The 15,015-nt window shown below is 40.1% G+C and overlaps 2 protein-coding genes across 2 annotated transcripts in view; one reads left to right on the plus strand and one right to left on the minus strand.

The window, feature by feature from the left end:
• LOC109041718 (uncharacterized) overlaps positions 1–12,587 on the plus strand; it is a 109,405-nt gene extending 96,818 nt beyond the window's left edge. Inside the window, exons 3-4 of the mRNA XM_072302492.1 lie at positions 8,037–8,340; positions 8,661–12,587. Of these exons, the coding sequence (XP_072158593.1) occupies positions 8,037–8,340; positions 8,661–12,559 (4,203 nt within the window). The 3' untranslated portion in view covers positions 12,560–12,587. The remainder of the gene's footprint in view (positions 1–8,036; positions 8,341–8,660) is intronic.
• Setd3 (SET domain containing 3) overlaps positions 1–15,015 on the minus strand; it is a 140,445-nt gene that overhangs the window by 113,645 nt on the left and 11,785 nt on the right. The window lies entirely within an intron of this gene.

Genomic DNA, 15,015 nt, shown 5'->3' on the forward strand with positions numbered 1-15,015 from the left:
GCTGAGCGAGACAAACACTTTAAAAATTTTATTTTTACTCCTGGATGCAACTATTCGGGCTCCATGGATGTCCATGTTGCATACACACGGAGAAGAAGGCATTTTGACTGCCCATGCTCAAACCACTTCACCCGCAGGTTGAAGTGAGAAGTGGCGAATGCCTGGACAGTCAAAACGCCTTCGATTCCGTGCGTATGCAACACGGACATCAGTGGAGCTCGAATAGTTGCATCCAGGAGTTATAATGAAATTCGTTCAGTATCCGTTACATGCGACTCCTTCTCGTACACCAGAACTTAATTACAGCATTGCCTATTCTGCTGAAGAAGTAAACCATTACTGATTTTTAACGCGACATTGACAGTTTTCCGAGAAATGCATTGTTTAAATGTGATACAAACGTTGACGGCCCTCAAAACAGAAACAACATTAGGTATCCGAGCATGATATGTACGTAGAGTGTCATTCGTCCTGTTTTAATAAGTCGTTCTTTGCTTTAATTTTGTTTTTTTACCCTCTTTGGGAAAACTAACTTTGACGTTTAGGTGCGAAATTTTCAAAGAATGATCTTAATGAATCCCGTGGGGCTCGGAACAAAAAAAGAGACGATTCGTGATTCAAAAAAATTAGATACAACCGGAAATCTGTAACATCACACGCCTAAATATAAGTGTATGCTTTTTTAGGTGCTATGGCGCAGCTTTAGCTTAGTGCATTCTGGTAAATCTATTAGTGAGAATGAAATTATATACTCGGATCTTTCCCTCTTGAAATGTGGGCTGCGTCTAGTAACTTTTCAAAACGGGATCCTAGTCCTAAGCATGTAAATTCTACTGACGCAATTCAGACTAATTCTATTAAGTTGCGTTCCGTACAAGGGAGATCTCTCTTATTGTACGGCGAAATTAGCAGATCGTGAGCGGAAATGAAATTGAGAAGCAAGCATCGATTAGAAATCGCACATTCAAGAGCGGATCGGATACATTTTTGATCCGGATTAAGTCACTCTTCGAATAGCTTGAGCCTAAAAGCCGATTTGCTTCGTTCCTCTTTAAATCCGAGCTCTTCTTGTACGACAGGGCACTTTAATAGTAGGTTTTACAACTTCCTTCGTAACAAATTGGTCGTATGTTCCTAAATGAAGACATTCCGACTGATTGATCATAATGAGTGATTATAATGTCTCATTAGCTTTGCTTGCGAGCGAAAGTCAACGATGGTGTCGCCGATCATTTTCAACCAAAAAATCTTCATTCATCTGCGATCACGCTACACAATCGAAATATTTGAGTCCTGCAATTGTGATTTCTAAATCCTGGATCGTAATGTGAACAGAAATCCATGCAAAATTGGTATCGCTTGCAAATGGACTTCGCTCTCAAAGGTGCTACACGTCCAAATAGTTAAGAGTTAAAGTAGGAGTACGACTATAGCGACATAATTCGACCTGAATGAACATTTTCTAATCGTTCAGCCTTGTAACTTGGGATGCAAAATAATTTTTTATTTAAGTATAAGTTTTTATAAACTCTCTTCAGGAGTTCAGGCGTCCTCACACACCAAAGCAGGGTTCCAATGGTGCCATGTCATATAGCTCTTAAAGGGGAAAAATGAGCAGAAGCAAAGGTGACCTTGAGCCTAGATGCCTAAAAAAAGGTCAAAATTCTAAGACTCGAAGCCTCGAGAGGGGAGTATAGTATAGGTACATACATCCTACATTCATTCTACATTCCTCCGAACAGCACAGCCTTCAATTATCCTTTAAAAACTCGAAACGATAAAGCTTTCCATGGCAATAGTTAGGTACTAACTCTCCGAGTGTGGCTACAAATTGTTGGCTTTGTAGGTGGGATCTACTTGTTTCCAGACTAGCATACACCTGCGTTCCCTGGTAAAAATTGGCAGTAGAATCTGTGTTCCAAAATACCATAGACCTACGGCCGGCTGTAAGATTTCCAATAGCTTCTATAGCCCGGCTACACAATTTCTTACAGCCTTTTATAGCCGATGGCGATTAAGCAACTCACAGCCTGGCGATAAAGTGTATGCTAAACGTCACTAATTACGGATGCAAGGACTTAGTGAGTTTTTGGACCACTGCTCTCTTTTTGGGCCGTAGTATCTTGATTTATTTTGCGAGGAAAGCTCCGTACTTTTGATGGATGCCTGCCATTCCTAATATATTAGAGCGCCCTCAGTTTCGTATGATACTGTGCAATACCTCTGGTGTGAAATAGTTGCTTCAAGCGCCGTGGCACGCTGCGGTGCGGCAGGCGGGCAGCCAGCGCGGAACGCGCATTGGCGCCTACAAACCTAACAGGGATACTTCACGCGTTGCGCAATGCGTGAAGTATCCCTGTTAGGTTTGTAGGCGCCAGTGCGTCGCCGCTCCGCTTTGTGTTAGGCTCTAATATTTAATCTGGCGGAGTCAGCGTTATTCAACTCATGATTTTGAAATGTTTGCACATCCTGTATGGACTATTCTCGTTTTAATTGATGAAAAAAAATATGTATTAAAGGAAAATATAACGTGTGTTTTGTAAATATTAAGGTGGTTCCGTATCAAACTTAATGATTTCCAAAGCACACGAATTTCTACACAATTTCATATAGCCTTTTATAATCGATGGCGAAAAAGCAACAGCCAGGCGATAGAGTGTAAAGCCCGACGATAGGAACTATAGCTCGGCTGTATAATGTTTTATCGCTTCGTATAGCCTGGCCGTATGATTTTCTCCGCATACTACAGCCAGCTATATGATTTTCTGTAGCCTTCTTTAGCCGGCTATAAGAATTCCTATGGTATTTTGAAACGCAGCTCTTATCACCAATTTTTACCAGGGTCCATACCTTCCATGAGTATTAAAGTTCTTCGTGACGTTATCTGACTAAAAATTTGGATGAAACGCCACTGATACGGAGGGATAAAGAGATTACGTTCACTAATATTTCGCCTTCAGTTTTCGAGGTGGGCCAAAAAGCATCCACCAGCAGCAACAATATCCTATTCGAGAATGGAATCAGTGAGATCGAAAACACACCAACTCGGTAACTCGTAAAATGCTCAATTTTCAGCAAAGGTGGTCAATTTTTATGGAGATCATTGAAGTTAGCGCATCTGTTCCAACTTGAACTTTTTAAGTGTCCCTAAATGCTCGTCTTTCGGCACCGAAAATAGTTTTCTCGGACTAATTTCTTTATCTACTGTGCAGTTTTGTGTGTGTCTCGGTTACTTTCATCTTTCCGAGTTGGTGTGTTTTCGTTCTCACTATAATTCAATTCCTATCAGGAGCATCCAAGAGGTCTAAGCAGCAAACGTCGCTGGAAAAAGACTTCGGCATTTCGGCCGAAAGAAGAGATTGAGCACCCGACTCGACAGCAAGTGATCTCACCCTCCCCTCCCCCTTTTCCCCCTCTTCACCACAACCGAGCAACGACTTTTAACGAGACGGGCTGACGCGCTTCTGACGTAGCCGGGAGACCCACGGGGCAGAAATCGAGATGACGCGTCGCGTGGTGAGGCCAAGGGCCATAATTTTTTCAAGGTCACGAACGGTTAAGTGCGAGCGTTAAAAAGTAAGACCGGCTTCGATTTCTTTCGCGGCTAACGCGGATTACGCCGGCCGTTAACCTAGATCCGCCGGCTCTGGACCGGCCACTGTCCACCGTCCACCGACCGTTCATTCATGCATGTTGATGTCAACAATCGCCGGTCCTTGCTCACTTTCTTCCTCTCGGAATGAGCTGAGCCATCGATGCCTGAGTGAACTTCCGAAAAAAAATCAATTATATGTCGCTCGACTACCTTTACAGGGAGGAAGGATCCCATTTCTCATTTTTTCCTTGGGTTTTATGCTCCCATAGGATCGGAAATGGTCGCAAACATTACATTATCAATGGTTGCAAATGATAAACAAAATAATAGACCAAGAATATGAGGATGCAGAAAGAGACAATTTTCCGGCATTTTTCGAGGCTTTTAGAGGTATTCTGCAAATTTTGACTCCCCTCCCCCCACCACCACCTCTTACAAAAAAAAAAAAAAAAAAAAAAAAAAAAACCTGAATTATAATCTACGTAACAAAGCGATAAGGGTACGGTCCCTTAAAAATCGCAGCTCTGAAAGATATTTGCGTAGCCTCTCACAGTTTTAACTATTGGCTAATTAACTACAACTCCATCTCTACTTGTTAATTTTTTCTAAAAGTCAGAATTTCAGAGAAGGAGGGGTGCAAAGAGTGAATGGACCGAATCAATCAGAGGGGAACCAAGTCACATTTTGAAGAAAAAAAGAGTTAGAGGTAAATTTGGGTCTAACTGGTCGTGAATTTTCTCCCGCCGAAAATGCAAAATCGAGACAAAAATATTCTGAATGTGAAAATAGGGGTTGTACTTCATCCGTAAAAATTGAGGTCAAACCTAAAAGGTTTTCTTTCTCGGGTCCAACCTGACATGGTTTGGTTCCTTTCTGCTGAATTCGACCAAAATATACTCGACACTCTACAGCTTACACCCAGAGCTCCCCTGCAGGATTAGAGTTATTTTTTGAAACCACAGCCCATATTTTTACCCGACGGGTCAGTTGCAAATTTTTTTACAAAGGTACCTATTTTTGTTTTTTAGTTCAAATGGTTTATAATCAGTAAAAACCTATGAGAATACGATTCGAAGATTTTGCGATTCCACGACCATTCGCAGCTTTCTAAGGCACGTGCACGACTTGGCAGCCGACAAGGCGGTTGCGCTTGTAAAGTGCCCCAGTGGCGAGTTAGCCGGCCGCACTGGGTCACCGCACTTCACTTTTTAACCCTGCGGCGGCGAGCGGGCACTTACCGCGGCTGGAAATACAAGTCCAGATCTCTAACAATTAACTGTCTCTTCGTTTTCACTGCAAACGCACATTAACAGTCGAGCGCCAAGCTGGTGAACCGCGATGGCTCACCGCTCGACGGACCTTTTGCGGATTGTTTTGGCTCGCAACAAGTTACTGCTCAGCTGACGGCGCACAGAGAAACGAGCTAATAGAGGAGGTCGGACATAAAATTTTTGGCTAAAATTTCAAATTTTGATGTTTATTTCGTCACAAATTCAATTTCAAGGAGTGCTTCTAAGAGGAAATTTTACGAAAAACTCAATAAAACCACTAAGAAACTTTTTTGTTTCATATTTTCGAAAATGTAAGCTTTCAAAGTTTCCAGAGTTTGTCCGACTCCATTGACTCGGTTTAGTGTGCGGCGTAGAGTTCGATTTTTTCGAATGGAGGATCGTTTAAAATGGGCAGACGAGGTGGAGATTACGATCAGACAATGGCTAGGCGAAAGGAGTGGTGAATTCGCACGGATGAATTATTTTCGCCTGGTGTGTGACTTTAAAAGGCGATGCACTGCACTTGATGTTAAGCGAGCAAGTTAGATTTCACAAGGCAAAGTCATTGACGGTTTTTGATACTTAGAGGGGACAAGGGCAGTTAGAAAGAATGAAAAAAGTAAAAAATAAGCACCCGAATGAGAAATGCAAGGAAATGAGACAACTCATACTATATCTGCTCAGAGAAAAGGGATCTCAGTGCATAGAAGCTCGTTTTCCAGGAGAGAGATTTCGGTCGAATTTGGAGGAAAATAGGATTTGAGTTGTGAAGAAATATTCGTAAAACACTTCTCTAGACAGAAGTACCATGTGATTCCTCAGTTTCGAATTTTCTAGTAGTATGGATCCTTTTCCCAGGAAAGGTTATGCCCCCAAGTATGACACTGCAACGAAAATATTGGAATTACTTCGCAATTAATGGAATCAAGTTGCATTTTCCCACCATAAAATTGCAATATTTTAACATTATTTGGTAAAGTAATGACAATATTTGACGATCGATAAAATATGTTCCACGTGAGAAAGAGGTCCCTGGTAAAAATTGGCAGTAGAATCTGTGTTCCAAAATTTTCGCAAAAAGCTCGCAAAATGGATGCCTGTCATTCCTAATATATTAGAGCGCCTTCAGTTTCGTATGATACTGTGCAATACTTCTGGTGTGAAATAGTTGCTTCAAGCGCCGTGGCAGGCGAGCAGCCGGCGCGAAACGCGCATTGGCGCCTACAAACCTAACAGGGATACTTCACGCGTTGCGCAATGCTTGTTAGGTTTGTAGGCGCCAGTGCATCGCCGCTCCGCTTTGTGTTAGGCTCTAGTATTTAATCTGGCGGAGCCAGCGTTTTCAACTCATGATTTTGAAGTGTTTGCACATCCTGTATGGATTATTCTCATTTTAATTGATAAAAAAAAATATGTATTAAAGGAAAATATAACGTGTGTTTTGTAAATATTGAGGTGGTTCCGTATCAAACTTAATGATTTCCAAAGCACACGAATTTCTACACAATTTCTTATAGCCTTTTATAATCGATGGCGAAAAAGCAACAGCCAGGCGATAGAGTGTAAAGCCCGACGATAGGAACTATGGCCCAACTGCATAATTTTTTATCGCTTCGTATAGCCCGGCCTATGATTTTTTCCGCATTCTACAGCCAGCTATATGATTTTTTGTAGCCTTCTTTAACCAGCTATAAGAATTCCTATGGTATTTTGAAACGCGGCTCTTATCGCAAATTTTTACCAGGGGTACGCTGGTAGGCGATTTGCAATTCAAACAGAATTGCAACACATTCCAATTTGTTTGCAATAAATTCCAATTTGTTTGCAATAAATTCAATCAGAGGAGCCCCTTCAATTGGTGAATAGACAACATCCATGACACTGCCATACAGCACCCATAATTTCACCATTTAGTTTCAATTTGCTGCAACATGTGATACTTGGGTTATACCGTGGACGATATCGTTGGTAAAACTACCGGACCACGAATCCCGATTCCGATGTTCGAAAATTTCCACTCATACTTTATTTTTTCAAGAGAGTACGGCTCGACTTTTTACGCGAAACTTTCAAAGAAAATTGTTGGAAGGGCGGAAAAAAGTCCTAGTAAACAATTCTTGGCAGAAACGATGATGAGGCCTAATCGGAAAAGTAAAATGAAACAGGAAATTTTCGACGTTCAAAACCAAAAATCAGAAAGATGAGTCACTTGAATGACTGGTAATGTTGCATACTCCAGAATTGAAGGCTACGCCATGCTCAATTACAAGTTCGTAGGTAGTAGAGCTGATTTATGAGGATGGCTTTGCGACAACCACTATTAAAAAAATCGATTCAAAGATTTCAGCATATGGGACAAATAATTTTAGAATGTATTGATTGCTTGAAATGCAAGTATGAAAAATAGTGATGTTGGGTTCATTACGCAGAGAACTTCAATTAGACTGGGTAGTCTGTTTACGGTGTTTTTCTTTTCTTTTTTTGCTTCTGAGATCATACAGAAGTTACATTTCCTACTGTAACTTGATTCCTCCAGTAGAAATTAAAATTTATTGTATTTCAGGGTTAAAGCCTTTGCTTCAGCCTTAACCAGACTGGACGTAAATTATGAAATCAAATTAGAATTACCAAATATGATAGCATTAGAAGAATTCAAGTTTTCTGGGCTATTTTCTATGCACTTCTCCCGCCCCCCAAATATTATTTCTTCAAATTTCTGAAAGTGAAAATGTTGAACTTCTTTTTATTGTTTTTATGAAAGAAGGAGGACAAAAGTTTTTAAAAATCAGCGTAACTTTCCAAACAATATAGCCAGAGCTGCAGAAAAATTGCAACATGCATAACCCTATCAAAGATTAGGGTCAGTTTAATCATTGAAATTAGACATCTTCTTTTCGTAGTTTCAATTACACCACTCAAGATGTGTCTTTAATTTTTTGCATCTGAGTTATCTGATGAGAAAAGAAGCATAAGAAACTATTCAGGAGGTTCAATATTTTATCTATTGGTTCAACTGATATGGAAATGGAATTAAGAGATATTAGCAAGGAGATATACTTGAATGACACAGATGAAGAATTTTGAAACTTACTGATAATATTTCTAATTTTTCCTATTTTTTGACCATTATTCCATACCACTAATCGCACTTTGTTTCTGGTCTGATGCAGGAATGGATCGACGGTCCTGATGATGGTTCGGAGGACGAGATCATAGAAGAAGACGCTGATGACATCGAGACAGCCGGTTCCGAGGTTGTCTCCACAGTCGTGAAACAAGATGAAACAGGGAACGGAGAGGAAGAGCCTGGTATGAGACGACGCCGGAAAAAGGGTCGGAAGAGGCGACGCCGAATGAGGAAACGCCCCAGGACAACAACACCAAACTCCGCGGAAGCAGACGCTTATCCAACACCCCCTCCAAGCGCAAGCGAGGAACCAGAAAAAGTTCCTGTTGCAGCACAAGAAGAACAGAGTGAGACTTACCCTCGTCGGCGTCCAGGCAAGAGGCGACGACGACCATGGGCCCGCCCCAGCACTGAGGCACCAGTAGACACCCCTGAAATCCAGGACCCTCAGGTTCCTCAAGAGCAACAGCCTCCTGTGCTAGAGGAGGCATCTGAGGAGCCACAAACACCTGCACCTAGACCCCGACGAAGGAAGCGACCGAAGAACCGCACCAAGATTCCAATAGAGAACATTAACTCTCAAGAGACAACTGAGGCACCAAAGAACGAGAATGCAAGGGGGTTGCCGGAGAACCATAAACAGTATGATGGTGAGCAAACTCCTGAGCGTTACGCCCCGGAGCAGCCGAAAGGTTCAGGTGGCGAGGCGATAAGTTTAATTTCAAGAGAGAGCTGGAGAGAGATCGGAAACAATTCGCTGAGCAGAGTAATCGTGAAAAAGTTCCCTATAATGCAGGAGATGATTTGAAACCTGGGAAGCAGGCTGTTCAAAAGCCAGCGCCAACTAAAGCGACGGTTCAATATCCATTAGAGCAGAGACCAATCAACGTAGAGCAAAGGCCGAAAGAAAACACGTTGGAGCCGAAACCTAAAGAACATCATGAGCAAAGGATAAAAGTCTATCCTGTGGAGCAGAAGCCAAAGGATTATCTCTCAGGAGAGCAGCTACATAGAGATTACATTAGTGGTGGACAGAAGCAGAAAGAATACGCGACTGAGCAGAGACCAAGAGATTTTCCAGCGCCTGAACAGAAACCTAAAGAAAATACAAATGTTGAGCAAAAGTTCAAAGATTATCAAAATTTTGGTCCCACAAACCGACCAATATCTGGTAAGCAGCAACCCCAGCAGCAGACTCCAAAACATCCAGAAGTAGATAAAGTTAGAGAGCCTGGTCCAGTTTTCCAGAATATTCCGTTTAGACCAATCGGATATGATGGTTTTCAACAATACCAAAAATTTTATGGCAATGATCCTGGTATTAATGGCACTCAACAGAATAGACAAAAACAACAAGAACAGCTTAAAGTGCAGACTGAAAAAGCTTTGAAGCCGACCGGATCCTCACCATTGAAAATTCAAGATAATACCGATGAAAGGTACCAACAAAGCACCACCAAAGTACCGCCAAAATTTTTAAATACAAACAGCAATTCTTTTGGAAACCAACCGCCACCAAGCAAAGTGCCAGAAATTAGCAATTCTGGTTACGGTCCAGGTTATGGTCCTCCCAAACCTAATCATGGCTCATTTTCACAAGGACAGAAAGAGGGAAAACCAGATCAAGAGAGACCAAGTGGTTTCCAATCTCACCAGAAACCACTTTTCAATGTACAACAAGGCCCAGTGCAAAATTCTAAACCTAAACCTATTGGGACCAAAGATACAGAACCTCAAAGTACAACTTACAAGCCATCTGGTTTCCCTCACAAACTTCACAATGAAAATCTTTTAAGTCATAACCGACCTGAAAATAACCAATACCAAAAGCCTCCGCCTGGTTACCAAGCAAATCAAAACTTCCATGATAACAGTCATAGGCCCAAAGGACCGCCACCAAACCTCAGCAGCGAAGGATTCCACAAGAGTATAAAACCTGATGGTTTCAACGCTCCTCCATTAGTGAACAGCAGGGTCCCCAGTGTCCCACAACAAAACATACTCAAACAAATCGCAAGTCAAAACCACCAATTCCCTGCTCATGCAAGTGTAATTGTGTCAGATCTTGAAACGAATTCTGCAAAACCACAATACAATGACCTGGATGATCTACACAGTAAGTTCCGACCGCAATCAATCGAACAATTTAATCATCAGCTTGTTGATCCTACTCTCCTTACTTCACCGGTACTTTTTGAGCCTCCAGTCCCACCAGTATTTGAAGATGAAGTACAAGCAACTAAATTACCTGTGAGTAAAGTGCAATTGCCACCAATCCAGTATCCGAAGGCGAAATTCCCTCCAGCTCCTTTCCTGCCGTCTTCACAAAAACAGCTCCCTAATACACAATTCCAGAGACAAGCAGAACCAGCGCCTTTCCGTCTTCCGCAGAAGCCAGAACTACCATTGACACCTATTACTCTACCAACGCAAAGCACCCATCAACAATCTTTTGCTAACCAGAAAAAGGCACCACCACAGCCACCATCTGCACCTACCCATGAGAAAGGAAAACAAAGCATCCATGTGCCTTCATTGGAAAATAATGAGGAGAAACCATTTGTCCCGACAAATGTTCAACAAACTACAACCACCGAATCTGAAACAGTGGGCTACGTAGATGTGCAAACGACGAAAGCACCTGCTGCAGATACAACCACACGAAAAACACCTTTTAACCATTCGAAGCGTTTGCCACCTACCTCCGCTGTGATTAGAAAGCGGGTGCGTCCACGTCCGTCTAAAAACACAACAGAAACTGTTCCGACTCAAGAATCTGATAATAAAGAAAACCTAAGTGAAAAATACAGAGGAGGCGCTAGAGGCAAAAATACTTATCGTCAGCACTTGACAGAAATCAAGCCCACTCCACAGACTCCAGATCAATCAGAAATAGAGCAGAGTGAGAACTATGAATCCGAGCCAGGCCACAAATCTTTATCTGCATATGGAAATGATGGAGTTTTCACAAACTACGAGGGAGAAGAAACTACCAAAGCTAAGCAGAATAAAGCTCGATACACAACTTCATTCCCAGAAAGCATTATTGAGGAAACTACTCCCAAACCAGGTAGATTTGGTTTACACCATGTGTCAGCCCAACAAGAAATTCTTAGACAAACACTCCAAAAACAATCGAAGGATACTGTGCGAGCAGAAGAAAGCACAGACGTGCCATTCATCCCAAATAAATCGCCTGCGGATGAAATAGAATTGGACGATTCACATTACGAAAGTGTTCCTCAGCCCGTACTTCCAAGTTCTAAAAAGCCGCACAGCTTCACGCCTCGTAAGAGGCAACGGACGAGAGGCCCTGACACAATTTTAGTGACGACTTCAACAACACCCAAGATCAGTCAGCTGGAAATAATTACAGACCGACCAAAATACTCTACCGCTGATGAGTATGAATTCATGGTTTCGGATGAGGAACTCCTCAAAATGATGAAACCTATGATGGGCGATGATTTTACTGATCAACAAGATACACAGGAATTACGTTTCAAAGCAGCTAATATTCATGGGGTCAAGGATGAAATTCTAGACTTGATCAAAACAGATTCAGGTTCAGCTCGACTATCACGGATATTGAGGTTGAGAAACATGTCACTAGATGATTTGATCAAACACCGAGAACGAGGATCCAGTCAACTCCATTTATCGGAAATTTTCACTCACAGACAACATTTGGAGCCAACAATCCAGCCTGGGCCGCCGGAAATATTCTCAGCGTCAAACTTTGGTAAAAACTCAGAAGACGATGTTGCTGCGCAAATTACGCCTATTTTTGAGTCGAATTACATCAAGAGCAAGGGTGAAACAGACCAAACTAGAGCAACAGTTTCTCTGACTGAAATAAAAACATTTGAGGGCAGCAATGCTAATGACAAAGACAACAACCGCGAGCCAAAAGTCTTTGAGAGTATGCCATCATTTACTCTTCGAACTGATATTTTGGAACAAATAAATGAAAAGAAAGAAAACCCACCAAAAACTGACTCCAGCTGGAGATTCTTTGGCCAAGTCAATAAACCTCAGAGGCCATACGAAGATGTTGTTATATCGTATACAAGTACAAATCGTTACCCGTACAGAAAACCATCTGTTGAGGAGATTGACGACATCATTCTACTGTCAGATACAGAGCAATACGATGCACCAAGGAGTAATGTCATTCATGCCAAAGTCCTTGCTGACAGTGGTGGAGAGCGGCGTGACCAAGAATTTTTCAATGAAACTAAAAAACTCTCTACAGGAGTCAAATCTGCAATACTTGTCAGTGGTGCCATAATTGGAATAGCAGTTCTTGGTTTCTTTGCTTTAATGATCTCATGCAGGATAAAACAGAAAAAAGCTCGATTAAGAGCACAACGTGATATCTTATGTGATCATTTCCACGAGGAATTGCGAAGTAGCGCAAGAAGTACTAGTCCAGTCATGCCTCCAGGAATGGAGGAAAACACCTGTGAACATGGTGTTCGGTCTACAGCCATACCGACGCGACACTATAACAACAGACATTATTATTTATGGCGAACACTTAGAAAAACTTTTCAGTATGAGTAAAATGCAGTCCAAATTATGAAATAAAAAAGACGAATCAAAGACTGTCACTAAATGAGTCTCTTTTCATAATACTAGCTGCAGAGTAAATGATCATAGGACCAATAGGTCTCACGATAGAAGAATTTATGTCTACGTTCAAATTTTTTCTATGCCAATATGACAGCTGATTCGGAAAGTTTCAAAACTGAAAACATTTTTAACCTATTCAGAATTTGTCAAATATGTTCAAAAAGGTAGAATGTCTCTGAAAAATTTACTCAGCTCAGAAAACATCCAAAAAATCCAGTCTAGAATGATTATTCAATTTTTCTGAGCTGCTGTTATTTCTTTCATTTTTATTCTGTCTTGAAGCCTCTAATTCATTGATTTAAGTTCCAAATTTTAATTTTAGAGACCTGATGTAAATACACTTATTATAGACTGAAATTCGAAAATGATACGTAAGCGATTTTGAACCAAAAAGTTCAAAATCTGGCCACTGCGAATCTCATGCCAGTGTGACCTCTTCTCGAGGCTTTTGTAATTATGTACATAAAAAGAACCAAAACCATAACTTTTTTTTCTTCCCTATTATGAACAGCAGATTGAAAATGATTGAAAGAAAACTTCTTCAAACTACAGCAGAAGAACATTCTTTCTTGATTTGTAAATAAAACTGTAATTATTTTCCCTATAAAAATGTGAGCAAGCAGCCGATTTATGATTCAACAAAACAAATTAAAAATGAATTTCAGAATGATTGATCAAATTACAAGAAAAACCAGAATTGTCTCAATATTATTGATCTAGTCAAGCTTAGCACGTCTAAAATATCTTGGGAAAGAGAGAGCAATTTCCAAAGATTGAGACAAAGAATATGAAAGTTCAACCAATGGGTGCAAAAAAACCTTATCTACTAAGGCTTCTTTGAAAATATAATTGCTCGCACACTTGCTTTATGATTGATCCGGGGAAATGTGACATTTTGGCCCTAAAACTTTTCAAGTTTTTTAGATAAAATTTAAGCAAATTAAATGCAAAAATCATTTCACAATCGTAATACAACGCAGGTCCCCAAAAAGACTTGCTTTTTCCTTTAAAAATTGATAAACAGTTACTCTTTTAATTTAGAGAGTATAAATTATCCTCCAATCTACTATAAAATGCAAAAAATTAATTGATGAAATTAAAATACTGAATTTGTACGTAGCTTGTGTAAAATGAAATACCCGGCAAACCCATGAAACTGTACAAAAATACTTTAACATAAAAGATTATTTATTTTTTACAGAAAAATTGTGTACGGTGCAATATTAGTTTAAGGAAATTTAATTATAGTGATAAAACGAAAATTTTGAGTTTTCATTTTATTTTCCCTTTGAAACTCAGCCTCTGAACTTTTAATCCACAATTAAGAAGAGAGCCTTGTATTGAATCATTGTAACATGGCAAGATATTTTAGTTGAGTGCTTTTAAAAATTTTTGCAACTGCAGTTATAAAACACAGCATGAGAACAAAAATGGACGACAGTGATGTAGGAATTCCCAGATATCAAGTTGGTAGAAGCAAAGACACACAAAGGCAGCCCAAAACGGAAATAGTAGGATGAAAACAAAAAACAGAGGAAACAATGCTAGAAACCACAAAAGAATGCAGGACGTTGAGGTGTCTTACAAAACCATTATCAACTGCTAAAGGAGGAAAATAAAAATGTAATAGAAATTAAAATCAAAAGAAACCGGCATGTACCGGCATTACAAGGTAATGGTATTTTTTTGACACAAAAACTTTTTTAGAGTCTAAAATATACCATCACCATGTAACGCCGATTTATGCTGGTTTAATCTGATTTAATTTCTTTTTTATTTTTATTTTACTTTTTTAGCAGTTGATAATGGTGTCGTAAGACACCAAAGCGTCTCGTGTTATTTGTGTGTTTTTAACCTTATTTCCACTGTTTTTTGTTTTTATCCTACTATAGCAAGTATATTGAGATGCAGATTCCACCCAAAGAAACTTCTTTCCTTACATCATACAACTCTAGAGTGAAAAGGAAATCTGAAACTAGTTTAGTTGTTTGTGTCTAACCTTTGCATCAGTTTTTCATTCTGGTTTAAATAATTCTTGAATGCCTAAGTCTGAAAAGTACTCAATAAGAACAAGATCAGTACTCTTCACATGATCCTATGTCCAGGTCCTACAAAGAGGGAGAACGCAACAATGTGTTTCCTTCAGAAATTACACTAAAAACCAGGCCAGCCCTTTACCGTTGTCAACTGGTTCATTTCCTAATTAATTGCATTAGAAAATATCTACTTAATATGATGTTCTTCCATGGAAATGTTTGAAAGAAAACAAATCAACATGACCGTGATTCAAAATTTATACACAATGATTGAGGAATAGTAAAAAAAAATTAGAACAGATTTCAAACCAAGATCTTGATTTGTTAGCGAGTAAAATAGTATGCAAGGGC

The sequence above is a fragment of the Bemisia tabaci genome, chromosome 7 (assembly GCF_918797505.1).
Source record: "Bemisia tabaci chromosome 7, PGI_BMITA_v3".
In the NCBI taxonomy this organism is placed as follows: Eukaryota; Metazoa; Arthropoda; class Insecta; order Hemiptera; family Aleyrodidae; genus Bemisia; species Bemisia tabaci.